The sequence below is a fragment of the Herpailurus yagouaroundi genome, unplaced genomic scaffold, assembly GCF_014898765.1.
Source record: "Herpailurus yagouaroundi ecotype Mexico unplaced genomic scaffold, PumYag 160, whole genome shotgun sequence".
Taxonomy (NCBI): Eukaryota; Metazoa; Chordata; class Mammalia; order Carnivora; family Felidae; genus Herpailurus; species Herpailurus yagouaroundi.
Genome location: NW_024412401.1, coordinates 38,074,905 through 38,090,700, shown reverse-complemented (window position 1 = coordinate 38,090,700; position 15,796 = coordinate 38,074,905). Strand labels below are relative to the sequence as shown.

Here is a 15,796-nt window from a genome sequence, read left to right as displayed (position 1 = left end):
GAGAGGCGAGCGGGAGCTCTAGCCCCTTGCAGAGCTCCTACTGTGTGCAAAGGCTCCAGACCTCATGCACATGGTCTCATTGAATCCCCGCGGACCCTGAGAAGTGGGTATTGTTCTTTCATGGCGCTGCTTGGAAAGAGGAGGTGCCGGCCCAAGGACTCATGACTAACAAGTGAGAGACAAATGGCTTCAGTGCGGTTCTGCAGTTTCTGTTCCTTTCCCTTGCATTTCTGATTCTGGCCCAGTCGTCTACATCAGACGAGTGAGGTGGCCGCAGGACAGTGCCTGTGCGTATGACGGTTTCTTCTGGGCCCACATATGCACTTTCTCACCCCGTCAGGTCAACCAGGCTTTTCTGAGGCCCTGCTGAGCGAAGCAGGCTGCAAGAGCCATGAGGATGTGCCCACTTGTTCTCTGTGGGCCTGGCACACGGTAGGCCCTCAGTCAACGCTTGTGGAGCGAATGGTGGGGCTCACAAGTGAATGGTAGGCCCGGCCTCACGGTGTGTCAGGGGAGGGAGCAGAGAAGAGGCAGGCCAGTTGGACCGGCCCCCAGCCAGCAGCGCCCTGGTGGAGGAGGGAGCCCTGGGCAGGGGAGAGGGGTCAGGAAGGCAAGGTGGCCTCAGAGGCTCCTCCTGAGGCAGCTCCTGCCCTGCGACCCTCCCCCCGCCACTGCTCCCCAGAAGCCTGCTTGCTTGCCAGCCTCTCCATCCTGCCCCCTAGAATTTAACACAGGTTTTATCCTCCCAGCTGTTCTGTCAGGGGAGTCCCGGGGAATGCTAAAAGAGCACGAAATCTCTCCCTGCTCATCTTCTCAGAAATCTTTTTTAAAAGCAGCCTTTTGGACAGTTGCCATCCTCTCATTATGCCTCCACCAGGGACTGGCATTTAGCTGTGGAATTGAGGGACCTGGAACCTCCCGGCCTAACCTTCCTCCTCCAGCAGAGGCTGTCCCGCCAGGGCTCCCTGCTGTGCTGGAACGCTCTTTTCTTGGCCCCCTTTGTCCAGAGTACTGGCGAGTCTGCAGAATGCAGTACGGGGCCCATCCGGGCAAGCTTGGGGGGGGCGGTCAGAAAGCGAAGAACTCCGCTCCCCCTTTTCGGACTTTCTATCAAAAGCAACGTATCCTCATTCTGGAACTTGCAGGGAATATTGAGAAACGGGAAGGACTGAATAATAACCGCCCATAATCCTGCCGCCTAGAGAGACACACAATTGGCATTTTGGCACCATTACTCCTGTGTGATTTTTATCTTAACATAACTGCGGTCATACGGTAAGATACAATTCGTGTCCTTTCGGCCCCATCTCGCAGTACAACAGGTCACATATCCACAGCATTACAAACTCTCTGTGATACTTTTAGAACGTGGTTGTAATGCCAGCATGGGCTCCGTATGTGCAGGTTACTGTCAGTTTGCTCACACAGCCCCCCAGTTGCAGGGTTTGCTGTTAATCCGGGTGCTAAGTGACTGTCCCTGCATAAACGGCTTCATCTCAGCTCCACGTGTGCTGTGGAAAAGGAGGACGGCCAGTCTCAGCTTCCACCCTGGGCACAGAGTCGAGGCTCACCTCTCCATGTGGTGGTTCCATCCCCAGATCAGAAAATGTGGAATGAAGTTGGTATCCACGCTCAAAACTAGTTGCTGTGGAAAAGGAGGCCCTTGCTAGCTATGTGGACAGGTGGTTTCCCTCTGTTTCTTCATCGGAGTAATGGGCCTCTCTCCCAAGAAGATTGGATTCCATGAGGATTTCAGGAGATAAAAGCATGTGGGGCACAGAACAGGGTGTTTTGCACAGACAGGCTCTTTATAAATGTTTAGCTCTCATTATCCACAGTTTTATCTCTTGACTGTCTTGTCGGGGTCCTTAAGACCACCGCCCGGGTTCCGTGAGGGCTCACACGTTCAGCGTATAGTTGTGCTTGTGGCTAAGATTTATTACAGCAAAAGGATACACAGCAAAATGAACACAGGGAGCAGGTGCAGGGGGCAAAGCCTGTAGGAAACCAGGCACAAGCTTCTGAGTCTCCCTTTGCTGAAGGATGAGCACGGAATGAGCTGTGAAATGTTGTCTCCCCGGATGCTCATAGAGACTCAGTGTCAGGGTTTTTATTGGGGTCTGGTCACATAGGTCCCCTCTGCCTGGACCCACATTCCAGAACCCCCCTCTCTCCCCATAGTTTGCAAGTAGCCCAGGCATGGTGAGCCAGCCTTATCCATTAGGGAATAGGAGGAACACTCAGAATCCAGGTTCCCAGATGCCAGCCAAGCAGGGCTTCCTAAGGATGCAGTGTTCAGCCTGCTGTGTTAACTCTTCTGCACAGCTGTGCTGAGAGATCGTATTTCTTATGTTTGGACCACTTCAAGGCAGGGGTGGGACAGATGTCTCCATAGGACAAAAACCAAGAGCTAGAGAAAAAAAAAAAAAGGGTCTCGGGGGTTGGCCTCCTCCTCCATGCATGGGGTCCTGAGAGAAGTAAGTTCTGGGTGTGGGGAGGGTGGGCCCTCACTGCCCCCCTTCCTGCTGACTCACATCTCTCTCTCTCTCTCTCTCTCTCTCTCTCTCTCTCTCTCTCTTTAGGCTCTGAAGGGCTCCAAGAAGCTGGTGCTGTCTGTGTACTCAGCGGGGCGCATCCCCGGGGGCTATGTCACCAACCACATCTACACCTGGGTGGACCCCCAGGGCCGCAGCATCTCCCCGCCCTCAGGCCTGCCCCAGACCCACGGCAGCACCCTGAGGCAGTGCGAGGGTGACTCGAGGAGCACCCTGAACCTCCTGCAAGGCGGGGATGAGAAAAAGGTGAGCTGCCCGGTGATGGCCCCGGCAAGCCGGCTGGGCATGGAGGGCCGGTGGGGGAGGCTGGCCCCCTCGAAACCCCGTTCTCCTGACCAGACCCAGAACAGGGAAGCTTCTCGGAGGCTGGACACAGGAGCTTGGTTCTCTCGAGTCTCTGTCCTCCTCTCAAGCCCCCTGAAGGGTTTCATCGTGTTTTCTTCTCTTTTTGACCTGTGCAGTGTATATTCTGACGCAGGCTAAGATCCTGCAACCAAGGAGCCCAAAGACTGTGACTTAAATGGGATCCTTTATTTCTCCCTGACACAGAACAGAGGGGACAGTCTGGCCGGGTGCCGCAGCTCTGCTCCACGTCTTATTCCGGGACCCAGATTCCCTCCATCGTCACCCTCTGAGGGCTTGGCCCTTCTGATGGTTGCAGCTGCCCCACCCTAGCCCCTGGAGCGGAAACGGGAGGAGAGACAGCTCAGACAGTTTCAGTTAGACACAGTTTAACTTCTCAGTGGTCCAGACCCAGGCGCGTGGGCACAGGCAGCTGCCAGGACTCTAGGCTCCGCAGGACGCCATTTGCAGCTGTGGGTCTTGGGTTGTAAAGAACAGAAGCTGGTGCTGGTCACCTTGTACAGAGCGAGTATTTACTGGAAGGATGTGGGCAGGGACTCAGGGTGTAGCCTCCCGGAGGGAAGGGATTCCCACTAGGTCAGTGCTCTGCCTCCTTCCCCTGCAGATGAGTAGCCCAGGGAGGGAGCGCCTGATTGGCTGCTGGGGAGGGCGGGGCACTTTGACTGACAGGACCACCAAGAGTGTGGCAGGTGGTGGCAGGATGGTTGCCCAGAAGAAGGGGAGCAGGGGCATCAACAGAGGCCCCCTTCCAAAGCCCTCCTTCTCTCACATCTTAACCGTTTAAAAAAAAAAAAAAAAAAGACGGAGAGATGATTCCTCTAAGTTCTTAAACTTTGTTCTGGATGCTGTTTGCGTTGCACTCCATGGTTGCTCCTGAGACCAAGAATGTAACTCCTGCAGGCAGCTTGCCCCATGTTTTAGGACCTCGACCCTGACAGCCCGGAGGCCACGTGCCTTGGGGCTCCAGGCCAAGCAAGGCCTTCCATCTGGAGACTCTTTTACTCAGCTCTGCTTTTCTGACCATAAGAAGAGCACAGCGTTCACTTAGCAGGTTTTGTGTTCTTTGTGCAAACGTCAGTATGCAGGCTGTGGCAGAGGGGGCCGCGACTTCTGTGCTGGGTGATGAGTGGCAGGGGGGCCAGATGGTAGGTGCCTCCTCCAGAGCCACCTGGCCTTCTGCGTGGTGGCCAGCGCGGGTGGGCACGGGTGGGCTCGGACCCCTCCCCACCAGGGGATCCGTGTTGCTCGGCAGCAGTCTTGAGAAAGCAAGGCTGCCTGTGGCCTTGAGTCATTTTCATGGCCGGCTTTCCAGGGTTGGCCAGAGAACTTGCTTTACCTTCCCCTTGAGACCTTTCCCTGCGTGGGGCCTGGCGCCGATGGGTGCTGGGTTCTGTGCTTATAGCATCCTGGTGAATCCTCACGGCTTCCCTGCCCTGCGGGGTAGCTGTCCTTATCCACATTTCAAAGCTGAGGAATCCAAGAGAGACTCAGAGGGTACTGTGGCAACTAGAACCCATTCCACGGGTCGCCCCATACTTAGTGAGCACCTGTGGTGTACTTGATGCTGTTATGGGAGGGAGGAATAGAGAGAGGGACAAGAGAGGTGAGACCCTGCTCTGGGGAAGCTTCCAGTGAGTTTGGAGTTCATGGGAGGAGTGAGACAATGATCCAGAAAGGAGCGTAAGTGAACAAGATCATTACGATGGTGAAGAATGATGGAAGAGAGTAAAATCAGGAGAGAGGAGTAGAGGGTGAAGGGGAGGGAGGCACTGCTTCAGATGTGGTGGTCAGGGAATGCCTCTCTGAGGAGATGATTCTGAGCTGAGACCTGTGGGGGGAAGAAAGAGCTGCCATGTACTCTGGGGGCTGAAAATCCCTGGTAGCAAGGACAGCGTGTGCAAAGGCCCTGAGGTGGAAACCAGCCCACGTCCTCAAGGCTTAGCAAGAAGGGTGCTTAGCAAGAGGGCCCTGTCACTGGAATTGAGGTAGGAGGGCTGGGAGGAGATGAGGTACCCCCGAGGAGTCTTAGAATAACTTACATAGGAATGTGGAAGGCAGAGACTTAGAGAATTGTGCTCCAGGGATTCAGAGGCCTCAGGAGGCAGGAAATACCCTGGACCACAGCAGAGTGGCCTTCACAGACCCTGCGGCTCCAGATAAGCTTCCATCCTCCCTTCTGTTCTTCTTCTTGCCGATGTAGCATGGAAATCCCCATTTCCTGTTGAGAGGGATGCGGGGACATCTCTCTGCGGCCCGCACTTCTGTTCCCTGTGCCTGGAGTTTGGCGGGCTCTGACTTTCTTCTCTCCGCCGTCCTCGTCTCTACTCCAAATCACCGTGACCAGGCTCCTAGACTTCCCATGCCAAACTTCAAAACTCCTCACCCCCAGCCCCAGGGGACACACGCCTTCCAGGGAAACAAGTTCCCAGTGCAGCAGTGATGTGAAAAATCCCACATGTTGCAAAATTACTTGGGAAAGCCACCTAAGCTGCCCTCCAAAGCTGGCTGTGGCATTGCAGCCTTTCCAAGTAACGCTGTGCTCCACGCTGAAGCGTGAGAGCCGAGCCGTCCGGAGAGGCTGAGGGAAGGAAGAGAAGGGAAGAAAATACGTAACTGTCTGGGAATCAGACCCATCTGCTCTCAACGTTACTGTCGTGTCCTCAGAGGTGAATAGGGGCAGGGGGCAGGGGGCAGGGGGCGGACGGCATTGCTATTGTTCTAGGCTCCCGTTCTGGAATACCCTAGCCTCCACAGCTCTAATAAACCGGAACACATTTGTTGTGGGGGGTTAAATGGGTTAGCGTGAGTGTGACAGGGAGGGTGAGACACCGGAGCCAGGCCGCCTGGATTCAAATCCCGACTCCGCAGCTTGCCAGCTGTGTGACCTTGGGCAAGTTACGTAAGCGCTCTGAGCTATTGTTTCCATTGGAAACAATGGTAGGGGCTACTTTCCCCACCACTGTGTAAACTCCGTGGCAGTAAGGACCTTGGTTCCACGCCCTGGCACACTCGTAGGGCCTGGATCAGTGCCTGGCACAGTGTAGGTGCTCGGTGTTTATTATATGAACGAGTGAATTAAAACGAAAACACCTTGCCAGCCGCCGGGTGCATGGTAGACTGAAGGTCAGTAATGTTTGCTGGGTTTGAATCCTGTGGGATCAGACCTTGGCACGCCCGTTCTCTGCAAAGTTACAGGGGAGGGTGTGGCCACCTGCTTCCCAAGTTGCTATTTTTGTTGCGATCTGAAGAGCTGCCTCTGGCATGTGCCCTTGGGGGCTGGTGCCCAACCCATCAGTCTCCAGGGAGAAAAGCCTCGTTCTTTGTCTCTGTCACCTCTCCTTCACCCACAGGGGAGGTGACACTCATCCGAGCTCAGCAGCCCTCCAGGCCTTACACTTTGGAGTTCTTTCCCGGTTAGCTGAACCCTACATGAAAACTGAAAAATGGTTTAGGGGCAGGGCGTAAAGCCACAGTTCTCCGAAGTGTTGCTGGAGCACATGGTAATCATATTTCTAATGTTTTGCAGAACTACCGTACCGTTATCCACAGTGGCTGTACCAGTTTACGTTTCTGCCAGCAGTACATGAGGGTTCCGGTTTCTCCACATCCTTACCCACACTTGTTATTTTCTGTTTTTTGGGGGGTTTTTTTTGTGTTTTATTTTTGGTAGGAGCCATCCTAATGGGTGTGAGGTGGTAGGAGTTTTTTTCCTGAGCAGTCTTCTTCATAGTGGACCTTTGTGCCTCAGCAGAGCAATGACGCGCCCAACATCACACAGCTGGGAGTGGTTGGTGTTCAGGGGCAGGGCCAGATCTGTCTCTTTCCGAGCCCTCTGTCCTAATGTTGCCCTGTGCCATGTCCCCAGTGTGAGCAGCCCAGAGGGGGCAAGCTGAGGTGCCTCAGTGGCACATTGCCCAAGGTCTCATGGGATATGCTCTGTAAAAGGGATAGGGAGAGTGCTGTGGTGTGCAGAGGAGGGAGATCCTGCCAGCCAGAGATTTGGGAAGGCTTCCTGGAGGAGGTAACGTTTGAAGTTTGGCTACATAGCAGTGGAAGGAACTGCAGTGGTCCAGGCAGAGGGAAGGGTGTGACAGTGGGAAGGAGGGCAGAGAGAAAAAGATGGGTCTTGGGACCCCCTCCCCACCACTGGTGTCCTGTGTGAGTTACGCTTGGGGAACAGCAGGGCTGGGATGACAGACTAGGATAGCCTGTGCACCCTAGGGGACATTTTTCTGCAGGCAGCAGGGGAGGGATGGTCAAAGTGATCCCATGTGTGCTAGGACCTTTATGAGATGGCGAAGGAAAGGGGGTGCTAAGCTCATCTTCAAAGTAGGGGGTGGGACTGGTCGAAGTAAAAAGAAAACATAAGGAGCCCCTGGAGCCAAAAGTGACGTTTCCAGTTTTAGTCAAGATGAACTTCCAAGGGGGAAAATAAACCTTGGGGGAAGGTTAGTGGTCCGATGGCCTTCTCTGTGTGTGGATGTTCACAGTGGGATCGTTTATGAGTTGGACGCAGGGGATGAGCTCGTTCCTTCAAACGGCTTGAAGTGGAGGACGGTTTGAGAGTGCTCACGGGGCTGGGATGTGGCAGGAGAGAGAGGAAGCGAGAGCGGGGTGGGTTACCAGCCGTCTCTGGGGCACACGGGATGAGCACAGTGTTCCCAGGTCCTGCTCTGAGGCAGGTGCCCCCCCACCTACCTGCCCTTGAGTCTGAGCTTCAGGGCACAACGAACTGTTCTTGGGTTCTCAGTTTGAAGGGGCAGTCGCTCCGGGAGGGCCCATGTGGGAACACCCCACGGAAACAGGAGCAGGGCTTTCAGAGGGAGTCTCTTTCTCCTGCTTCTGCTGTTTCCACAGGCCACACGTACGTTCTGTCACCACCTTTTCTTGGACAAGGGTTATCAGTTGGGTGATGGACATCAGAACCAGCGCGAGGGAACCCCAACATCCCGGCGGTTTTCCTCCGCACTGGCATTTTCCGATTTCGATGAGGTTTCGTAGAATCATCTGCCTCTTTTACAGAGAGAGAACACAAGAAGGCGAGGGGCAGAGGGAGAGAGAGACAGAATCCCAAGCAGGCACTGCACCCTCAGCACAGAGCCCGATGAGGGGTTTGAACTCATGAACTGCAAGATTATGATCTGAGCAGAGATCAAGAGTCGGACGCTTGGGGAGCCTGGGTGGCTCAGTCAGTGTCCGACCTCGGCTCAGGTCATGATCTTACGGCTTGCGAGTTCACGCCCCGCTGTGCTGACAGCTCCGAGCCTGGAGCCTGCTTCGGATTCTGTGTCTCCCTCTCTCTCTGCCCCTCTCTGCTCATGTTCTCTCTCTCTCTCTCTCTCTCAAAAATAAATAAACTTAAAAAAAAGAAAAGAGTTGGGTGCTTAACCAGCTGAGCCACCCAGGTGCCCCAAATCATTTGACTCTTAAGCTAAATCTGTCTTTGCAGCTGGTACCAATATTCCCATTTTTCAGATGGAAGAATGGAGGTGCAGAAAGGCTGAATGCGTTGCTGCAGGTCACACAGCCTGCGAGGGGTGGGGCCGCATTGTCCTCAGATCCTGAGTCCTGTCCTGGCGGGCACCTCCTGGTGCCTGACGGGGAAGAGTTCCCCTGCCTCCGCTGCTGTCCTCTGGCTCCACCTCTTCAGGGCTGGCCTGCACACGGCCTCAGCCGAGGCCCCCTTCGGCTGCTCCCCGCACCAGCAGCCTTGGTCAGCACCTGGGATTCATTCAGGGGAATGATGGGGGCAGAAGCAGCCAATGGTAAGGTTCAAGTGTCACCCTCCCGGGTCGTTTGCCCCTGAGCAAATGGGCAAGTCCCGTCCCACCGTGGTGCCTTCTTCCTCCCTCGGCCGCCACGCCGTGCCGAGCCATCGGACCAGGTAGCAGCTCTCCAGACTCACTTCAGCAGCCACAGAGACAGGACGCGATCTGCCCCTTGACTCAGGCCGGGACCTAACCTGGTGCAGGGTGAGCAGGGCCTTTGGGCCTGGGGTCGAAGCCTGGTTTCTGAACTTCCTGACTGTGTGACCTTAGACAAGTCACTTCACCTCGGGTTGGTCACCGAAGCTCTCCCTGTCCACCAGATTGGGGACAGTCCCGGCAGGCACGAGGGACTGTTCAGGGATCAGTAATCGTGTGCCTAAGCGTAGAGCACAGCAGTGCCTGAAGCGTGGTCATTAATTCTAGTACCCACCATCGTTTATCGAATGCCAGCGAGACACAGGCGACCTCTCATATCTCTTCATCCTGAAACGTTTATTGAATACCTACAGTGGGCCAAAAACCGTTTTGAGTATTGGGAATACAGCAGTCGGCAGCCAAGGACGACCTCCTTCCAAAGCTTATTATGTTCACGCGTGTGTGTGTTAAAATAAGTGATGTGTAGTGTATAGTAAGTGGGATAAGCAAGAAAAGGGCATGGGGGACACTGATGAGTGGGGTGATTCTAGAGAGGGGCAGGGAAGGCCTCACTGAGGAGATGACGTAAGATCTGAAGTCCATGAAGGAGTGGTTGTCTGGGCCAAATGTCCAGGCTATGGGATGCCTCAGGTGTAGGGCTCGGTGGCTCCAGGTGTGGTTTGCTGGTGAGTCTGTCCTTCTTCTGGCTGGCTTTTGTCTCAGGCTCGTTGCTTCACAGCTGCAGAATGGCAGCTGCTGCTCCTGCCATCACATCCTCTCACGGCTGCGTCCAAAGCAGACTGGAAGTGGGGTGGGCAGGCAGAAGGCCCTTCTCTTCCTGTGCCTATGCCTCTCTCTTCTCTGGGGGAAGGCTTGCTCCCAGCATCCACCAGCAGACGTGCTTCATCGTGTCCGTTGGCCAGAAGTGGCCCAGACTACCCATGTCCCTGAAAGAGAGGAACCAGGTTGGCCTGGACTGACTTCATCTCTCGGCGCTGCTCTGTTCCTTTCTGGGTAGGGCCGGGTTTCAAGGGCAAGGAGGGGAGCAGTGCTCCAGGTAGGTGGTACAAGTCTCAGTTTACTGATGGGGAAACTGAAAATCACAGAAGAATTGGGCCTTGCCCCACGGTTTCCCAGGAGTAAAGGGCAAAATCAGGATTTGAATTCAGGCCTGTGGAAGGCAGCGCAGCCTGCTGGTTAAATGCCTGGGTGGGCCAGCTGCCGACCGTGTGGCCTTGGCCACATCATTTTACCTCGCCAGCCTCAGTTTCCTCATCAGGAAAATGGGGGAAACCACAGAGGAAGAGAGAGGATTAAATGGGATAATGCATCCGGTGCCTGGATTTAGGAAATACACCATACACTAAGTGACCAATTAACTTCATGAGTTATTATTCATCTCGTCAGTGGGAATGAATGCACGCTTTTCACTGTGCTGGGCTGCTTCTCACAGCTCAGTGTCCTTTCCCATAAGTGATTTTTTTCCCCCTCTCAAATGCTGGTTGAATTCTAGCAAGTGGTTGAGGCAGATTACCCTGTGGTTGATAGGACTGTTACTACAGTTCTGTGACAAAGACTCCGTTTTATTCCCACGTGAAGAAGGATTTATGGGGAGGTGGCAGAAAGGCAAGGAGGTTTGTTTTCATCCTCAGCGTGCAGAGGGGGCAGCCGCAGACAACCGTTGCTGTCTGGGTGTCACGGGGCTCCTCTTGACTCTCTCCTCCCAGAATCTTCAGGTCTCGGAGCTGGAGAGCCCGGGTGGGGGAGGGGAGCGACGGATTGCAGGCCACCGCAGGAGCTGGGCTGGAGCCTTGGTGTGGAGACCCCAGGCCCTGCAGTCAGAGCACAGAGGAAGGGGTCCACTCTGCGGGCAGGGTAGGGGGTCCGGATGAGAGCTGCCCACTCTGTGCCCAGCCTGTCTCACTGGCCTCCCCCAGGTCTGAGCCCCCTGCCTCTCCCACTCCACCGCTGTCGCAAGGTGCACACCCTCTCCTGAAGGATCTCCAGGAAGTGGCCCCCTCTGCGGGCCAGTAGTCTTCCTAAAACCGGAATGAGTCTGAGCCCACCTCTCTCCTGGTCTAAAGGCCAGGCTTCTCGGCCTGGATCATGGTCCCCCACTGGCTACTGCTGTCCCTTTCCTTCCTTCCCTGCAATGCTTCAGCCAAGCAACCCTGCGGGACTCCTGGGGGGCCCGGCTCTGTCCAGATTCTGAGCTTTTGACACATTCCTGCCTCCTGCCCCCAGAATACATCCCCTTTCCCAGAATGACCCTCTAAGGCCTTCGGGGCTCAGGGGTCATATTTCTGAGACCCTCTGCCTGAGGTCAGGCTTCCCAGAATGGACTCTGAGACCGAGATCTCCCTGATGAGGTTTCTAGATGGGTGCCTGTGGTACACAGAATGATGACCCAAGACACCCACTGCCTCTTCCCTGGAGCCTAGGAAGACGTCACCTTTCATGTCCGTCACATGCAGATGTGATGAAGTTAAGGCTCTCGTGACAGGGTAGACTCTCCTGTGTTCCCTGGGTGGGCACAGTGCAGTCACGAGGACCCTCAGAACAAGGAGGCAGGAGAGTCAGAGACAGAGAAAAGGTGGCGTCCCGCCGGGAGCAGAGAGAGGCGGGAAGGTTCTACCCTGCTGGCTTTGAAGATGGAGGAAGGGGCCATGAACCCAAGAAGGCAGGTGGTCTCTGGAGGCTGGAGAAGGCAAGGAAACGGGTTCTCCCTAAGAACCTCCAGAAGGAATGCAGTCCTGTGGACTCACTTTAGACTTCTGACCTCCAGAGCTTCTAGGATAATGAATCTGTGCTGTTCCAGGCCACTAAGTGTGTGGTCGTTTATCACAGCAGCAGTCCCCTGCCCTGGGCTCGACTGATGCTGGCGACGGTGCTGGGCTGACGCCTCGGCCGGTCCCGCCGGAGCACTGGGGCCGCGCCGGCTTTGTCGCGAAGGGAGGCTGGGCTCTGACTCTTTCGCCTGCCCCCGTCTCCCGGTCCCCGCACGGAAGCTGCTCCAGGGGGAGGCCGTTCCTGGCAGGGGCTCAGCTGTGAGCCACCAGCAGCCAGCACTCCCAGCACCTGCGGACGGGGACCCAGTGAGCTCGTCCTGTGGTCCCGCGCCCATGGCGAGGCCTGGCTCAGACTTGGGGCTGGGTGAGCGAGTGCACACCCGGGAGCCCGTCCCAGCCTCGGCTGCAGCCCACCCGTCGCCTCTGGGAGGGCGCCTCTGCGTGCCTCCTGGGGCACGGCTGTGCCAGCTAGCCCCACGGCTTGCCGGACGGAGCGGGCCACTCTGGAGGTGAGAACAACAGCCAGGGTTGCCCGACTGCCTCCGCGGTGCCAGGCACGAGTCTGAACGCTCCAGGTTTGCGGACCCACGCGTCCCCGGCAAGAATCCAAGTGATGCGGGTGCGGCTGCTGGAGGCAGTTGTGTAGATGAGAGAGCTGAGGCTCAGAGAGGTGAAGTCACTTGTGTGGAGTGACAAACACCTAGCAAGCGTCACTGCCGGGATTAGGCTTGAGCGGTCCGGAGCCTGCCCCCCCCCGTACCCAGCACACCGTCACCTCCCAGACGCACAGTCCTGCATGTGAGAGCAGAAGGAGCGGGCCGTGAACCCACGTCACCTGAGAGCTCTCCCAGCCGTGGAGCGGTACTGGGGCAGGAGGGGGCAGATCACAAGGGCTGGGTTGTTATTCCCAAGCCCGTCCTCAGAGCCTGCTGTTTCTGGAACATCCATCTCTCTGACGTTTCTGGGTGACTGTTCCCAGGTGCCCCCTGAGAGCTCCAAGGGCCTCACAGACGCTGTCCTTTCTAATGGGGTCTTCCTGCCTGAGGAGGAAACCGGGAGCCACTGTGGCCCGAGGGGGGCCGGGGCCACCCCCCAGAGTGTGCAGTCCTAGAGCCAAACTCCGTAGAAGCGTTCCGTCTGGGGGGCTGTCTCCTGACAACTGTCTGCCAGCCTGTAGGAGTCCGCTGTGGCTGTGTGCCCCTGTCGTGTGCAAAATGGAGCCAACAGCGGCTGCCGCTTACCAAGCATTCACTCCGGGCCAGAAACTAGCTTACATTTGTCTCTTAATTTGATCCTTTCCATAGTAACTTTATAAGGCTATTTTCACCCTCCTTTGATGGGTGAGGAGGCTGAGGACACACAGAGAGATTAAGTAACCTGCCCAGGGTCACACAGCAGCTCCAGCCTCATCAGGCAGTTTGGACTTGAGTCTATCCTCTTTGCCACCTCCACCCAGGGTGGTTGAAGAATTAAGTGAGATAATATACATGAAAGGCTTCAGATGACTGGCACAAAGCCCTTGGTAATTCTTAGGTGAATAACTTTTCAGAAATTGAAAGCTGGTTGGATGGCTTCCCTAACTCCATGACATTTGCCCTCTCCTGATGCCAACAGGTGCCCACGCTGTTCTGTGGGCAGTCACACTGTGTTCTTTTTGGGTCCCTTACGTGTCCCTGGGTCTTAACTCGTTGAGGGGTATTTTCTGTTCTTTTGGGGTAGTTCCAGCTATTCTGATGCCTCTTCCCTTTTCTATAAATTCCTCTCTCATGCTCAAGGCACATTTAACCTGAATCGGCCCCCAGCCTCCCTTGCCTGACCTCCTAGCCCCCTAGCTATCCCCCTGCACGCCCTGCCTTGGCCACAGGGACTCACTTCCACCCTCCTATCCTAAGCAAAGTGTGCTCCCCTGCTTCTCACCTGTAACCCTGGAAAGCCCCTCTCACCCCTGCCCTGCCCCTGCTTGGTTGACTCCTGCTCACCCTCCAGTCTCATCAAGAAGATGTCACCTCCAGGAAGCCCCCTGACCACCACCCTCGCCCCCAGTCAGGACCTTGCACCTTCTCTGCATACTCGTGGCCCCATGAGCCGCCCCATCACGCTCTGCTCACGCTGTTCTCTGAAGGTCTGTTTACTGGTCTGTGTGCCCCTCTGGTGAGACCTTCGGGAGCAGGACTATGTCTGGGTTGTCCCTTGGTCCCCTGGCCCACCATGGGCTATGCCTGCCCTCAGCCGGTGCTCCCTGGGTTTGTAGAAGGAAGGGCAGCTGAGGTGATAATGTTGTGACCTGCTGGTGTGGGTGGCAGGGCAGGAGACCCTTGAGGAGGCAGGAGACCCCTGGGAGGGCAGGAGACCCGTGGGGAGGCAGGAGACCCGTGGTTGATGGGAGACTTCCAGGGAGGAGGCAGGGGGTCCTTGGGTGGCAGAGTGGACTTAGCCTTGAACCTAAGGAAGATGGGAGGTAAGGGAGCCTGGGGCCAGAGCAGGCTCTCCCTGGCTGAAGGGGGTGCTGAGGGGCAGCCGGGGGCGTGCGTGGCCCCCACTGTGTGAAGCACACGTGAAAACCTGAAATGTAGAGGTTCTCTAGGATGTTAGCATCAGGGGTCACCTCCTTCAACGCCTTCCTTTCACTGCACTTACAACGGTGACCCCGGGAGGGAGAGGGACTTCCCCAAGGTCACTCAGCAAGTTGGAGGCCGAACTGGGGCAGGGGATCTGGAATGTTCCTGGCCTGAATCGGTGTGCCCTTCAGGGTATGTCAGGGCCTCCGTAGCCTGCGATGCCCGCCCCCCCCCATCCCCGGAAGTTCCTGTTACCTCCAGGCCCTCCAATGCTATCTTCTATCCCTCCCACAGGTGAACCTGGTGCTGGGGGACGGCCGGTCCCTGGGCCTCACAATCCGAGGGGGAGCCGAGTACGGCCTGGGCATTTATGTCACCGGCGTGGACCCGGGCTCAGAAGCAGAAAGCAGCGGACTCAAGGTGAGCAGCCCGACTCCCAGAGGAGGGGGTGGGCACCAGGGCCACATGCGTGGGGTGAGGGCGAAGGAGCCACGTGTGGAGCTCCGTGCGGCTGATTTCGGTCAGACCTCCAGCGAGGCCGTGGGCACCCCACCTTGAGGACTGGTCCCGGCCAGGAGTCCCCCTGGCTGCATGCCTCCAGTTGGCAGCTCAGAGCAAAGCAACAGGGCCCACCCCCCAGCCTCCCGAGCTGGTTTCCTAGCTGTCCTCGGAGCAGTGCAGCCTCCCACATGGTGGCAGGCAGCCGGCCAGCCGAGCTCTTCGTGGCTGCTGCTTTGCAAACACTGTCAATGGCTGTGGTGGCCCCGACTTCAGGTTCGTTCTAGAGCATTGACAGGGAAGAGAGGAGAAAGCAGGAGCTGGGTTAGGGTTGCACCGAGCAGCTCCCGGTTGGCGTTCCATCAGGGCAACCAGCAATCATTGAAATCATATCGTTTGTTCTCATTTTAAAGAACGCTAACTGTGTGCCCGGTGCTGCTCATTGGCTTCACACGCATCTCATTGAACCCTCAGGCTGCCCCTTGGGGTAGGTGGCTCTTACCCACATTTTCCAGTCAGGGAGGTGGACGTGGAGAGAAGGTGAAACAGACCTCCCAAGGTCACGCAGCTGACAGGTTGCAGAGCAGGACTGAGCCCAGGCTGTCTTTGTTCCACAGCCCGTGCTCCCAGCCATTGCACTATACCACCTTGCTGCCAGAACTTGCTGAGAGCACTGGGGGGCTGTGACACTGAGTGAGGCAGAAGCGAGGACCCTGGGCCCAGAAGGCAGATGGCCTAATGAATGGGCTAAGTCCTGATGCCGGCCGGGGAAGCCAAGGCAGCAGCGACGGGAGCAGTAGCCGTGGGCATGGGTGGCATTTGAGCCAGCCTTGCAGAATGCGACAGGTTGGAGGTAGAGGGGCTGGGGAAGGAGGAGGCTTCACTGAGACCATGGGCAACTAGATGGCTGGGGAACGAAGCACAAGATGAGATGGTGTCTTTCTAGCAAAGGGCCTTGAATGCCCCGCTAACTTGTGGGAACCCGATTCTCTATGCAGACGCGAAGAAAAGGTCAGGAAGGGTCATGGCAGATCAGAGTGGCGGTCAGCAGAGACACCCCCCCCTCCCCAACCCCGCCCCGTGCCGTGTAGTGGTGGGAGGACTGGAGTGGGTGAGAGGAGGCATCTGTC

The 15,796-nt window shown here is 56.5% G+C and overlaps 1 protein-coding gene across 6 annotated transcripts in view; it reads left to right on the top strand.

Annotated features, from left to right (window-relative positions):
• Positions 1-15,796, top strand: part of WHRN (whirlin) — a 96,899-nt gene that overhangs the window by 23,846 nt on the left and 57,257 nt on the right. For all 6 annotated transcript variants that reach the window (XR_005792647.1, XM_040482090.1, XM_040482092.1 and 3 more), the window contains exons 2-3: positions 2,583-2,801; positions 14,463-14,588. Coding sequence is in view for 5 of the 6 variants with exons in the window: in XM_040482090.1 (XP_040338024.1) it covers positions 2,583-2,801; positions 14,463-14,588 (345 nt within the window). In the remaining variant the exon portion in view is untranslated. The remainder of the gene's footprint in view (positions 1-2,582; positions 2,802-14,462; positions 14,589-15,796) is intronic.